The sequence below is a fragment of the Accipiter gentilis genome, chromosome 6 (assembly GCF_929443795.1).
Source record: "Accipiter gentilis chromosome 6, bAccGen1.1, whole genome shotgun sequence".
NCBI classification, from domain to species: domain Eukaryota; kingdom Metazoa; phylum Chordata; class Aves; order Accipitriformes; family Accipitridae; genus Astur; species Astur gentilis.
The window spans coordinates 44,507,520-44,521,558 of record NC_064885.1 but is presented as its reverse complement, the minus strand read 5'-3'; the positions used below and the strand labels follow the sequence as shown (position 1 = coordinate 44,521,558).

Sequence of the window (14,039 nt, the reverse complement as noted above, 5' to 3'; positions counted from 1 at the left end):
GGGGCATTTTCCAGCTGCAGGGCTTCAGCTCCTCCGTGCGGGCTGACAGCCAGTGCGATGGAGTCTGGGCTGCGAGGGCTGAGTGGGAACTGTGTAGCTCAAGTCAAAAAAAATATGCAGACTCAGCAGGTGTCTGTACAGCCGAGGAAGTTCCCCGGGAAGACGAGCTGGAGAAAGGCAAAACCTGTGCAGCGATGCTGCCGCTTGCTGCGGCAAGGCTGGCGTGCAGGGGCACGGGTCAGGCACTGCGCAGCTGAACGGGGGAAAACCCGCTGGTTTTGTGCTGCTGGGGTCGTGGAAATCTCACGTGTTTTTTTTCTTCTCTCTCAGTCTGAGAGAATGCAGTGACCAGGGGTATCTGTCTGAGTTTCAGTGGAAAAAACATGAGGTTGAGCTGATGTTAATGAGCTGAGCCTGGTGCCTACTGGGGAGCTGCTCTGGGTTTCCCCAGGTGTGTCGAAGCTCAGTCTGCCCAGGGCAGCCATATGGTCCGAGCCCTTGGCGGCTTTGCATTCTCCGCAGGGTCGTTTGGAACAGCTTGGCTTAAATCTTGGTTTATGAAAATGGAGACTATGCGGACCAGCCTGCACACAAGACATCAAATGCCCTTTTTTTTTTTTTTTTTCTTCCAGCTGAAGGAGCCGAGGCTTTAGTTGGTAAAAAGAGCTGCTCTCCTTTTTGGTGCTAGACAGGCTCCAGTCTTTCAGCTTCCTAAAAACTGACATAAAATCCCTCATCCCCTTTGCCTCTATTGGAGTAGCACTTCCTTAGAGAAAGGGTGGAGTATCCACTAGGTTCCCAACAAACTGAGTGTAAAACACGCACTTCTGCTTGGGAGAAGGCTGGGGAAGAGCCAGGCGGGAGCATCGTGCTGAGCGTGCCTGGGTGAGCCCCACCTTGGGCTCGCAGGGTGTCCTGGTTTCGGCTGGGAGAGAGTTAATTGTCTTCCTAGTAGCTGGTATAGTGCTGTGTTTTTTGAGTTAGATATGAGAAGAATGTTGATAACACTGATGTTTTCAGTTGTGGCTGAGTAATGTTTAGTCTAAAGTCAAGGATTTTTCAGCTTCTGATGCCCAGCCAGCAAGAAGGCTGGAGGGGCACGAGAAGTTGGGGGGGGACACAGCCAGGGCAGCTGACCTTGGGGTATTCCATACCATGTTAAATCATGCCCAGTATATAACCTGGGGGGAGCTGGCTGGGGAGGGGGAACCGCCGCTCAGGAACTAACTGGGTGTAGGTTGGTGAGTAATTGCATTGTGCATAATTTGTATATTCCAATCCTTTTATTGTTGTTATTATTATCATTATTAGTTTCTTCCTTTCTGTCTATTAAAATGTTCTTATCTCAACCCATGAGTTTTACTTTTTTTTTCCTGATTTTTCTCCCCCATCCCACTGGGTGGGGGGAAGTGAGTGAGTGGCTGTGTGGTGCCTAGTTGCTGGCTGGGGGAGAACAGTGTCCTGTACCCCGCTCTCATGTTTTCCAACAGGCATGGCATCATCGTGTCAATAAGGTGCTTGACACATTGTGTCTTCCTGCAGAATGCCGGACTGAGAGGTGGTTTTGCCCATCTAGTCCACATAACTCGGTGCTGGTGGCGATGACGAATTCAGGCACCGGGACAGCAAACAGCCCAGGCCCTGGCTGCAGGAGGCAGAACCCCACACCACCCCGTCCCATCGCCCCGAGGGGCTGGTTCCCCTCTCCCCTTTTCCCACCTCCATCCAGGCTGGGCTGTTCGTGAGCCTGCCCGGTGCCCCCCCGGGGGAGGATGGAGTTCAACCTCGGGGCGATGGCAGCTGAGTGGCACCCCCGTCCGTGCGCCACTGCCAGGCTGGAGGGGACACGGACCCACACCTCTCGGCCTCTGACGGGAACAACGGCTGGCGGCAAAAATAACGCAGTTAAGAAATTAATGAAATTTTGCACTTCCATGGCAGCTTCTGTCTCTGGATGTCAAAGCCCTTTCCCTAGAGAGACAAGTGAATATTGGCCCAAGGGGAGAAACCCCCACTTGTGTCAACAGGGCTTTGGCACAGACCTCTCCCCGCTTCTCCGTGACGTGGGTAAATGCTTTGAGATGTCAGAGGGGAAGCTGTGAAGCTTAATTAACTCCTCCCCTAGTGCAATCTCAGCTTTGCAATAACCCGGGGAGGAAGGGCTCCTCGCTGGGGCAGCCGCACCGGCATTTCCACAGCCGCGGCCGGCGCTGAGCATCCCTCCCGTGTCAGGCAGCGGGGGGGCATCCCTTGGCCCACCGCTCCCTGGGCTCAGGCCGTGGGGCGTCCGGCTGTAGTGTTGTCGTGAGCATTGCTCCCGCCGCGCCAATGCCTCGACTGCTCCACACCACGGGGTCTGGCTGCGGTGTGTCCTTTCTTGGCTGCGCTTTATGGAGCTACGGCCGCAGATTTCAGTGTGGGCATATCGCTGGTGCCATTGCAGGGAAGTGGACTAAGTCTGTTGCTCACGCTGTTTCCAAGTGATAAATGATCTCTGCCTGGGGTAGTAACTTTGACAAGAAAACCCGTTAACGGGGATACGCTTTGGAAGGGTCCGCTATGGCAGCCAGCAGTGTGACCTGAGGATCCCTGCGCAGGGCAGTCGCGGCAGTGGGGTGCAATATGGGTCCAGAGAGCACGGCGAGCTCCACACCTGCAACACGGTGCTCGTCTGCTCACCCCTGCATCAGCATCACGGGCCAGTGGTCTAAGCCTGGTACACACCCTAATATATACATATATACTTACTATAGATCTATTTGTATTTATATGTATGCACACTGCGTGCATACACACATACAGACACACATACATCCTAACTTTTTATTGGGATACGAAAAAAACCTGATTTTTTTGGGAACCTTCAAAATATATTTATATATTTCTCCTCACTATACAAATTTTGTAGTTTTTTAAAGCATGAAATTAGCTAGCCTAGAAATGAAACAGGGCAAAACTTCTCTAGCTGATGCTCACTGATTACAAGTGAGCCACAGGGTACTGCTGGTGCTCATCCAGGAGTGCAAGCTGAGCACGTCATGCTTGCTCTAACCGTTACTTTCAGCTGGTCAAACACATAAATATTGCCTCAATTTTGTTTTGCTAGTAAGCAGTTGCTATGTTTGCCTTCGGAACTGGATAAGAATGCAAATAACAGCTGGCCTCATGCTCGTGAGCGGGGTGGGATGCGGGGGGAGCGGTGGAGCCAGGCTCTTTGGGACGTGATCCCCCCACAAAAACGCCTGGACCCTGAGTCAGGGGCTGCTCTCTCCTGCACACCAAAAGGGGTTTATAGCATGTCTGAGCTGAGGCAGGTCTGGGCAACTCTGTATTTCACACATAGGGGCCAGGTCCTTCTTCAGGAGTGGCAAGGATCACTCAGAAAGACACACGCACGTGAGCAGCCTGTACGCCCGATCCTGTCAAAGCTGCCACAGAGCTGCAAAGCAGAGCAGCTTCATGAAGCGTCAGGAACGAGAAGGATGGAACATTACTCCTCATTAGTTGCTGTAGAGTAAACAATACCATGAGATGTAATACAAATTATGCATTAAGAAGATACACTAACATTAAGAAGAATATGCATATTAATTAAGATGAAAATGACGAAAAAAAGGTTGGGGGTCGTGGCAACTGGCAGTAGCCCTTACACATTGTAAAAATCTAGGGAGATGGGGTACAGCATGGGGAGGCCGAGCTGCTTTGTGAAACAGTTTGGGGAGTAGGGGTCTAGTTGACAAATGTTTTACACAAAACCCAGCAATGTTTTGCCATTTGTAGTAGAAGTATAAAAAAATGGCATAAAAGTCAGTGAGGTCATCTTGCAGGTTGCTAGAGCCTGAAGCTTATGGTTTCCAGAGGTGAGTCCTAGCAGGCACCTGGGCCCGATTTTCACCACAGGTGACTCGATGGATGCTGGCTGGGATTGCTCCTCGCCTCCAGCTGTGCAGAAGCAGGCGGCAGCCCCTGCAGATAAATGGGCGGCTGGGGCAGCGCCTGTCCCTCTGCGTGTCTCCTCTTGTGTTTGCTCTGAACGTTGTTTCTGTGTCCTGCAAGGAGCGCCTCATCTCCAAGGTACCCGTGTAATCCCACGGAGGTAGTGTTTGGTGGCGTAATCCTCTTTTCATCTCTCTGTTCGTAACTGGGCTGGCCCAGCTGTACCTGGGACGAGCAGTCTGGTTGCTTTGACTGACTTGCAGAAGCTCAGTCGTGTAGGGGCTGATGTGTTGGTGCATTCTGGCTTCCTGCATGCCTTGAGGTAGAGAACCTCACGTATTTCTTCATCGCTCTCTGCTGAGGTGCAGCACGCCTTGTAAGCCTGTCTGTTGCTGCCCTTTGCCAAAGGTTTTGACTTCGTTTATTTGTATTGTCGGATGAGAGAGAGTTCGTGGGGCTCTTTCCTGGGCAGGGCTCTTCACGCTTCTGACCGTGAGGCTTTGGGAGGCTGCAGCGCAACGTGAAGGGTGCCTGGTCTCGCTCCAGTCCCTTTGCTGTGGGAAATGCTCTTTGCTTTGGTGCGTTGCAGAGGGGTTGTTCAGCAGCACCAAGCCAGGCTGCCTCTCTCGGACAAGCAGGAGCGTGTTGCATCTCCTCGACATCCTGCTTCGCTGTGTGCCGCTTTTTAACCGAGATCGCGAAGCCCCCAGCCACAGTGGTGGCACAGGGAAATGAGGCCTTTTGGGACTGCGGGGTCAAAGGGTTACAATTTGGTTTGTTAAAACTAAAAAAAGAGAGCTTTACGGACAGAAATGATGATTACCGTGCATGGGATGCTATGTTAAAGTGTTAGTGGTGCGTTCGGGTCTTTGGGTTTTGTCCTGCAAGCACTTGCTATAGTGTTCTGTTCCTCCTGAGCATTGTGCTTTTGAGATGGAGCCTGACGTGTGTTACAGGCAAAGCCCGTATGCCTTCTCTTATCTTGTTTGATGTCTGTGGCTCTGCTGGGCGTCCTTGTTCTCTGCTGCCCTGACATGGTAATAACTCCATCCTCGTCTTCGCAAGGGCTAAAGGGTGAAACTGCTGCTGGTGATAGTGTGTGCCTCTACTGCAACCCACTTATTTTACTTTCCAGATCCTGTTAAGTGCTGTTGATATTCCTACGTTTTTTTTTATACCAGCTACTTTTCAAGTAACTTGCTGGAAAAAAAGGCAAATGCCTTCATAAGGGCTTACCCCAAGAAAGAGAGGGTATTTTGATCTAGGCATTACCAAGTAGCATGTCATCTTTTGTTTACTGCGTATGCCATATTGATGTTTATTTGAAACCTTCACTCTTTTTAACTTCTTTAGAGCTAATCATTTACAAGTTAGTACATCTGGTGGTTGTTGAATGTAGTAGCGATGAACCTCTTTGCTTGAAATGTTCTTAAATTATGTAATTCTAATACATCAGGTCAACCGCTCCAGTGATTGTCCCTGAATCTTTTGATTTTGAAAAGGGAAATTGGAATCCAGCAAAACGTATTAGCAAGGCGTTCAGGAAGTGCACCAGGGAGCAAACCAGGATGATCCAGAATGAATTTGTGAACTGTTCACTGTGAGTCTTGAATGTAAAACTTCCCTCTTTGAAATTAGCAATTTTCTCTGAAAGGTGGTGGATTTTCACTTCTGAAGAGAAGAGAATCATGATGAGGCAACCACAGGAACCTGAAATGGAGGGGGAGATGCTCATCATCTCATCCATCCCTGCAGGACCAGTAATATTTAGCACGGCTGCTTTAGTGCCCTGATCTGGCAAGGTCTCTGCGCTCTTTTTCAGCTTTAAGCTGTCATTGTCCCAGTGAACTTAACTGAACTGGCTGCATGTTTACAGATAAATATGTACTTAAGTACTTTATTACATTACGATTGTAATACATATTACCTTGTAAACTAATGGTAAATGTTCTTGTCAGCTAAGCCAGCAACACAGAGAATGGGCTTTACCTTCTCTAAGTGGCAGAGGGACGGGAATGGTCCATCATCCATGTTTTTTTCAGAGACTGCTTTTTACAGTGAGTTGCTGTCAGTCTCTCCCTCTCTGCTTCTCAGTTCCTTCCTTCCTCGAGAAAGTCTTGCTAGTGTAAGTGGTGATCTCCCTTACGGGGCTGGGAACCTCCCATCGTGGTGGATATGAGCAGTTGCACCACTGACTTTTTTTGCTTGCGTTCCCCCCGCCCTGCCCCATTCCCCCCTCTGGTGCGATTCCCAGTTCGGACTGCGTGCTGCGTGTCCGTGGTGTCAGCCCAGTGCCGGGTCCCTGGGGCTGGTGGGCACTATCCCCGTTTTTTGCCAGCTTACGCGGAAGAGCCAGAGGTGCCGGGGCTGCCTGCCACGGCCTCCTGCAGCCGCTCGCCCTCGTGGAGGAGTTCAGCATTTTACCTCTTAACTCCAGTTTGGAAAAAATGTGTTTTGATACAGCAAAATCATCTGCCTTTCTGCCTAGCTCTGTTTTGCCAGTTTAGACTCAATGCAGCCACGGTCCTTAATGTGGTCTCCTACGCCGATTCATCGGTCGTGGCAAGCAGCAAACACGGACGGGCGTTAGCCTGGTAGCCCGGGGTGGGGTGGTACTTACAGGCAACGAAGCTCCAGAGGTACAACCCGACGGGGCCGTGCAGCGTTTCGTAAGGGCTGCCAAAAGCATTGAACATGAAGAAACCTGCTCCCACCAGAGCAAAGATGATCAGTACTGTACAGAAAAGAATGACACTAACATGGATACTTGCAGGGATAACTTTGAGCAAATCTGGAAAAACTAAAAACAAAACAAACAAAACATTATTATACACATTAGGCAAAGTTGTTTCAGAAGTCAGGCCAGGGATTTCTTGCTGGCTTGTGATAATTGTTTTTAATCGCGCTCTTCCAAATGCAGCCAAAGGTGAAAGTGAAGTTATTAACTAGAAACAGCTTTTCATGGATGTTTGGAGGCAGGGCCATTTTGTGATGCTCAGAAGTGTAGACTGGCAAGGAGAGAAAGACCAGCTCCAGGGAAAGCCTCTCCTCCCCTTCCCGAGGGTATTTCCCTAAGGGTGTTATTCCTCCTGCCCTGGCCATACCCCGTGCGGGATGTGGAAGGGCACCTCTGCAACGCCGCTGTCCCTGCCTGGCATCTGTGCCGGGCTCCGCAGGGTGCGACCCCCAGCACCTCCAGCTCTTTAAACGCTGGGGACCTGATCCGGCTCAGCATCCTCAGTGGCTGCTCCCTCACCCCGGCGTCTCGGCAGGCAGAACAAACTCCTCTTCACCTGCAAGCACTATTCAGGGCAGTGCGAGGTTTTGGGGGTTATTCGTTCCTCAGAAACCAGATCATGCAGGTGCAAGGTGGAGGGTAATGTGCCTACCACCTGCCAAGGTGGTATTTGGTCCTTAACATGAATAGCATATACTTAGAAAAAAAATAATTGGAAGCTGTGTTTGGGGAAGCATTTCCACCTTGCACCAGTCTGCAGGATGGCATGAAGGGCTGCCTGTGTTACATTTTTTTTTTTCCATTCTGTTTCAGAGCCGTGATTCCACTGCTTTCACTTATACAAATGTACAGTGCTGTTTAGCCAAAATTCTGTAGGTGTAAACTTGACAAAAAATATGTGGGTTTTCTTCTGAAATCTGTAAGTGAAAAGCTCCGTGTTTTATAATGAAGAAGCAGGAAATCATTAGTGAAGCCACGGTGCTGACATGCTGGCAGGTTAAGCGTGTTGTGCACTGTGTGTTGCTGGGAGACACTCAGGGCTCCAGGAAGGACAGGTATCTGGGGATGATAATGTGTGAAGTTGTTTATAGTATGGAGACTCCCTGTGAAAATCCATCAACAGTTATTGCCGTAGACATGTAAAAGGATCGAAGGTTTCTTACCTCCTATCCTTTGGCACTTCTCTATTTTTAGAAAATAGAAAAAAACTTGGTATTTTGACAAAAATCCCTAAAAATAGAAAAAGCATATATTTCTGTACATACGTTAATCTCTTAAATTATTTTTAAAATGAAACACAATACTGAAGAGGGAAAAATTCATAAAGGTTACATCAAAGAGTTATTTGCAACAAACCCTCTGAATGCAATTTTGAAAGAATAAGCAAATTCTGTACGATCAAAATTTTCTCCCCTGTATTTCCCCAAGTAAAAGTCTTGTGGAACGTTTTGTGCCTAGAAGCACAAAGCCAAAAAGGGAAGATGACAAATCAATGAGAGGAAATGGAGAAATCTTATAATGACAAAGTGGGGTACCAAGCTAAAATAGGACAGAACAAATAAAAAGTGTGCAGCTGCAAGGGCTGGTGCTGTGCTGTGCCCTGCCAGCTCTCCTCCTGCCGGCGGGTGAAATGCTGGTTGTTTGCAGCGGAGCTTTGCTCCGTGGAGTTGAGAGTAAGAGGGCTGTTGCTCAGTAGGAGCAAATACCGCATCTGTTATGCGGTTAATGGGACGCTTTCGTCCACATGCTATTTAATTTGAAGTTTCCCAAAGCTGGAAACTATCCCATCGGCTGCCTTTGCCACTGTATCCCTCGCCCTGGTCGCTGCCCCACGAGAGCCCACGGAGCAGGTCGGTGGGTCGGCCGCCGTGGGAAGCGGCAGCCGGCCGGCGCGTGCGGTTCTGCACTTGGAGTTGGTGGCTGCTGCCTGGCGAAGCGCTGCCCGACGGGCTGAAGGCCGTGCTGAGTTCCAGCTGTGTAACGGCCGGTGCGACTATGTATGCAAATATTTAGGAATACTTTAAATATTTTAGTGCGGCTTTTTAGCCACTATTTCAAATTGCGATCCTGCTTAGCTAGGGCACAAGGGGATAGTCAATCAGACTCGGTACGAGAGAATAATTTTTAATCATTCATGTTTGTTTGGCAACAACGGGTATTTTGGAAGGAATCATCAAATACACTTAACTGCTCCTGATCCACAGGGGCACGATTAAAGTGGGGGTAATAATGCCTCAGTGCTGCCTCGCTGCAGCTGTAACGTGCAGAGAGTAAAAAAGCCTCACATAAATTACTCTACCTTGTAAAATGTTTACCAGCAAACAGTTCCGCAGCTTGCCACGCGGTAAGCACAGAGAAGCAGGTAATGTGGTGTCAAGTCAATTCATCTCCCCGACCAAATGAAAGGGAAATTAACGAAGCAAATGTTTCCAAACTATTCTTGAAGCCGTGTTGCATAAATATCACCTTTTGCGTTGCTGCTGGCTGGGAGCAGAGAGGGGCACCCGGTGCCCGTGAGGGACCGTGGCCCGGGGTGACGAGGGGGCACGCGGAGCCCTGCGCCCACCCTGCACGACACGACACGAGCGCTCGCACCTTCCTTGGGTAACGGAGGAGCCGCCTGCTCCTGGGGATGGCCCCGGCCCCGGTCTCTGCTCCGCCAGACCCCCTTCCCTGGGGCATCCCCCCCGCCTGGGTCCTGGCGCAGGGAGCTCGTGGCTGTCGGGTCTAGAGCAGGAACGCAACCGCTTGCTGTCTTTGCACGTGCAAGTGCCGCACGCAGCAAAGCTACCTGTTTGCTAAATTCACCTATCTACCTAGAACAAGAATTTACCTGCATAAAAGGTTACTTCTGCTGATGGCTACTTAATTGTCCAGTTTGGCCACTGGTGCTTAAATTCCTTATATCACCCTAGTACAGCACAAAGCATGTTTTAGAAACTAGACCTTGTGTGTGTTTGTTGGACTTTATATTACATAATTCAGATATTTGCAAGCGTAAGAAGCAGTTGTGCTGTTAGTGGGGTATAAGGTACAATTTCACCGTTGTACCAGTCAGGCTAGCCAACAAAAAGGCTGAAGAATCCCTGCCTGTGCAGAATTTCTACAGGGAATAGCATTAGTTCTCGCAATGCCACCTGATGTTTTGGGAGAACTTGTGTATTTAATAACAGAATTTTGTATTGCTTATTTTAAGAAAGCATGTTACTATATTGTATTGAATCTTTCCCTTGGCACCTGCATTTATAGTTGTTTATGTCATTAAAATTTTATATGTGACATATCAGGAAAAAATTAGTTCCAGCAGCTATGTTGTCTTGAAAGAAAAACATTCCTTCATTGTAATGAATGAAATTGTGTGTTAGGTATGCATGCCAGTGACCTTTAGAAAATGAACTGCTGACCCAGAAACTGATGAGAATCAGCAAGAGCAAATGAAGCAGAAGGCTTTCCCCAGCTGAACTGGGTTTGCTGGCAGAGCAAATTCATTTTACAATTAAGAGAGATATAGTGGTCAGAGGGGAGCATTTAATGGGAACAAACATAGAACTAAATCATTTAGCCTATTTTCTGTGCCTTTTCCTCTGAGACATGCTAAAGTGCACTTCAGTGCATTAAACTATGGATGTGTATATTGTATACGGTTATCCTGCTTTCCAGGATGCTTCCAGTGAGTTCCCGAGAGCCCCGACTCGGATGGGACGGGTCTGCTGCAGCCCTGAGAACGTGAACCAGCCTCCTTCATTAAGTGGTCTCTGAAGTCAACACTTCTAATAGGGGCCGGCGTATTTTGCTAAGCCACCCAATCATTGTTTCTAAATCTAAATCCTAATAAAGTGTTGCATTTGCTTTTTAATCTAAATAAAAGATGATCTGAGAAAAATTTGTGAGGAGGACAGCAATGCTTCCACCCTCAGCTGTCTGTGAAAGCTCACAGAGACAAAGCCTGCCCTGCGGAGTGCTGCAATGGGTACCGCTGGGCTTGTGAAATTATTTAGGCTGTAACTGGGCTACATCTCGCGTAGAGGCAGTGCCAAAGATCACCTCGTAGCATTACCTCTTCAGAGTGCTGTATAAAGCATGCCAGTGCAGGCAAATAAGACTGACAAGACGGGTCATAATGTTGTGAGTGAGACCTATTGAGATATTTTGCTATTAATGCTTGCCTTGTATGGAAGGAGAATAAAAGGTAAGCTTGGGTTCGGTTTTAGGTCAGTCGGGGCTCTTGGGTTGTGTTTCCAACCCCAGTGACCTGCTAGCTCTGCTGCTGCAAGTGATGATGCCCGATGGGCTGGGACACATGGAACAAGGCTGCTCTCTCCAGGGAAAGATGCTGCTCCTTTGCAGGCACGTCGGCAGCTTCACTTCTGCCTCCAGGAGTCTCGGGCATAAGGTTAAATCCAGCCTTGATTTCAGATCCTGGGAACAGGCATTAAAGCACATGCATCAAACCTCATTTTCTCTGTCTGAAAATGAGAACAGTGATATTTACTGATGTTGAGTGAATTACTTTTTCAATCTTTTCTTCTTTATGCAATTGCTGAAAGTCTTGGAGTTCTTTGAATATGTACATTAGGCACTCATATTAAAGAAGTTAATTTTTAAAATTGTCCTGTGCAGTAGGATTCTGCAGCTCTGTATGAACACTCAGGTTTTGTGGTTTGTTTTTTTTTTTACCATTCCAAAGTGGATTGTTTAGCTGTGACTAATTGAAAACTTCACATTTGTATTATTTCTGTTCTTTGGTTACATTTGTGTTTATGTGTTCAGTTGAAATTATACTTGTGAATGCAAGTCTGATAAACATTTGGATAGGAAAGCTTGGTTACATGAGATTTCCGTGAGTGTGGATAGAACGTATACGGCCATAGTGAGAGGAAACTCTGTAACCCTGGAGTACTTCTGGTTGAAAATGCTCTGCAGTACTTGCAGAGATCCAGAGCTTACTTGTAAGTAGCATTGTAAGACATTTAAAAATATGTGATGATTGATGTAATTAAATCATCACAAAAAAGCTGCACACTTGTATTCTCTTGTATGTGTAATATTAATTCACTCTGCCCACAAAATTAAAATTCTTTGAAGCTATTGCTACAATCACACTAGCGGTATATTAAAATTAAAAACAGGATGAAATGTACAGATGGGAGCCTGAATGCAAGGCACCTCAATGAAATGGTTTAAAAGTATCAAAGTAACAAATCCGTGGAAAGACAATAATGAGAAAGAGAAGCCTAAGGGGCTGTCTCGACTGTGGCTTCTCTGATGTGGGGGCTGCTGCGGCGGGGTTCGGTCCTGCCTCGTACACGGAGCCGATACGGACTAGGAGGGATGCCCCGCTTCTTGCTGCAGGTGACCTTTCCAAAATTTCACTTGCACCAAACTGGCCACCGATCCATTCTGCTGCTGCTGCTCTCCCTGCCTGGGGAGACCCCTGGGGGGGCCGGTGCGAGCCCCGGGGCTGCTCAGGGGGGCTCCGTCCCACGGCCGGGAGTTGCGGGAAGTGGGGCGCGCACCGGACCGGGGGGGGGACAGGGGGGACACGGCCCCGGCCTCGGGCTGCAGCTGCATCTTGTCCTCGCTGTACAGCAGCTCAGCTCTGCCTCGCGGCTCCGTCGCCGCGACGAACCCAGACAAGCGTCTGTCACGGGGCTGCTGATCGCTAGCGGCTTTGTCGGCTGTGGTTCATAACAATTTCACTTACGGCAGAGAACTAAGTCCTTGGGGTTTAGTGGACCCCTCCGAAAATTCACCCCAGCCTGTAACCAGTAGGGCGGAATAGCTGTGTGCTGTGATGGTGAACAAAGTGATTGAGAGGAGAACTTCAGCTGTATCAATGGACTAGTGATGGAATTTAATTAGAGATGGCAAATCTTAATATTATATCAAATTAATTTGGTCTAGTACTTTGGAAAATTATTCTATAGTAAATTTCTGATGCCTAATCTGGTAATCTTATCTTGCCTCAAATGACTCGGGGAAGGAATTTACCAGTGCTGTTGTAGCAGAATGCTTCTAAACTGTGTTTTGTAATAACTTCAGGTGGCGTATTGCACATATAGCAAATGGCTGTTTGTTATCATCTGTTCAATGCGCTGCTATATATACAAAGTGTGTGTTCACTTGATCATTTAATTGATCTTCTTATCCTTGAAGTTAAATGGGTTATGAATATTACATGTAAAGCAAAACCACTGCTAACAGTCTTCGATAAAATTCTGTATGTCAGATACCAAGTTCAACTTGCAGATCAACCGACTGAACATCAGCTAGTACCAACCAGCCGTTCTTCCAATTAATGCAGCAGGTTGCTAACTTTTTGGCTGCTTTGTTTCTCAACAGCAGCCAAACCTATCTATGCCCTAGCTCTTTCATGAGATTTCCGCTAGTTTAGTTCGTTCTTTCATGAAGGCACAGAGGATGTAATGTTGACACAGAGGAAGATGACAGATTAATTGAAAACCAAAAATATTCTTTTTTTATAGTAGTAGTATAAATCTTTTGAAATGTAGGTATCTGTGTAACAAATATAGATTGTTGAAAATGTTAGCGTGGCTTTACTAGTGTCAGAAAATAAGTTATTTGAGCCTGAAGATCAGAACGCTGTAACGGCAGCATTTGCTTTAGAGTATTTCACGCTTGTAGGCTCTGTGTATGAGCGTGGGGACACGGGCAGCATCTCCCGGCTCCCCTAGCCATCAGCAGTGCAGTGTTAAATAATTCAAATGCCATTGTTACTCACATGAAAACTGGATAGGTCTCCCCCCGAGCCCACACTGCCTCACACGCTCGCCGTGGAAAAGCCCATACTGGATTTCGCCAATAAACTTCTCCAGCTCCTGGCCAGTGGCGTTGACGAGCAGGGCTCCCGTCTTGCAGAGTATCGTCCCCTTAACCCACCGCTGCGTGCCGATGGCTGCCGCGGTCCCCAGCGCACAAGCGAAGCTCAGCACCCCGGCTATGCAAAAGATAATTTTCTTCTGCTGGGCTGGCATGGTGGCGTCCAAAGTCCTCTGAGGGACGCGGTTTTCAGCGAGGCAGTGACAACGAATTCTTCCCATAAGCGTGGCAAAGGGCCGAGCTCCCCGGACAGAGCCCCGGGCGCCCGGCCAGCCCTCTCCCGGCGGGAGCCCTCTGCTCGGAGAGCTTCGGCAGCGAACCTCTGCGAGGCACGCGTTTCCTGAAAGATGCTGTGAAGGTTTTTCTTCCCTGTCCCCTTCTGTATCGCTCCAGCTTGCACACTAATGTGTTTAAATAAGCTGAAAAATCGAGCAGTCCGTCGAGTGTTTCAGCGCATCCTCTGTGTCACTTGATAACTGGGGTTTAAGGTGACAGAAGGAGTCTCTCTGTAATTTGATGAATGCTC

At 48.3% G+C, this 14,039-nt stretch overlaps 1 protein-coding gene across 1 annotated transcript; it reads right to left on the bottom strand.

The window, feature by feature from the left end:
• Positions 1 to 3,511: 3,511 nt before the first annotated feature.
• On the bottom strand, positions 3,512 to 13,959 carry CLRN1 (clarin 1). Its single transcript, XM_049803777.1, has 3 exons — positions 13,416 to 13,959; positions 6,557 to 6,736; positions 3,512 to 5,646 (listed from the first exon to the last, which is right to left on the bottom strand). Exons 1-3 carry the CDS (start codon positions 13,732 to 13,734, stop codon positions 5,381 to 5,383), a joined length of 765 nt encoding a protein of 254 aa, XP_049659734.1. The 5' UTR covers positions 13,735 to 13,959; the 3' UTR covers positions 3,512 to 5,380.
• Between the last annotated feature and the right edge of the window lie 80 nt (positions 13,960 to 14,039).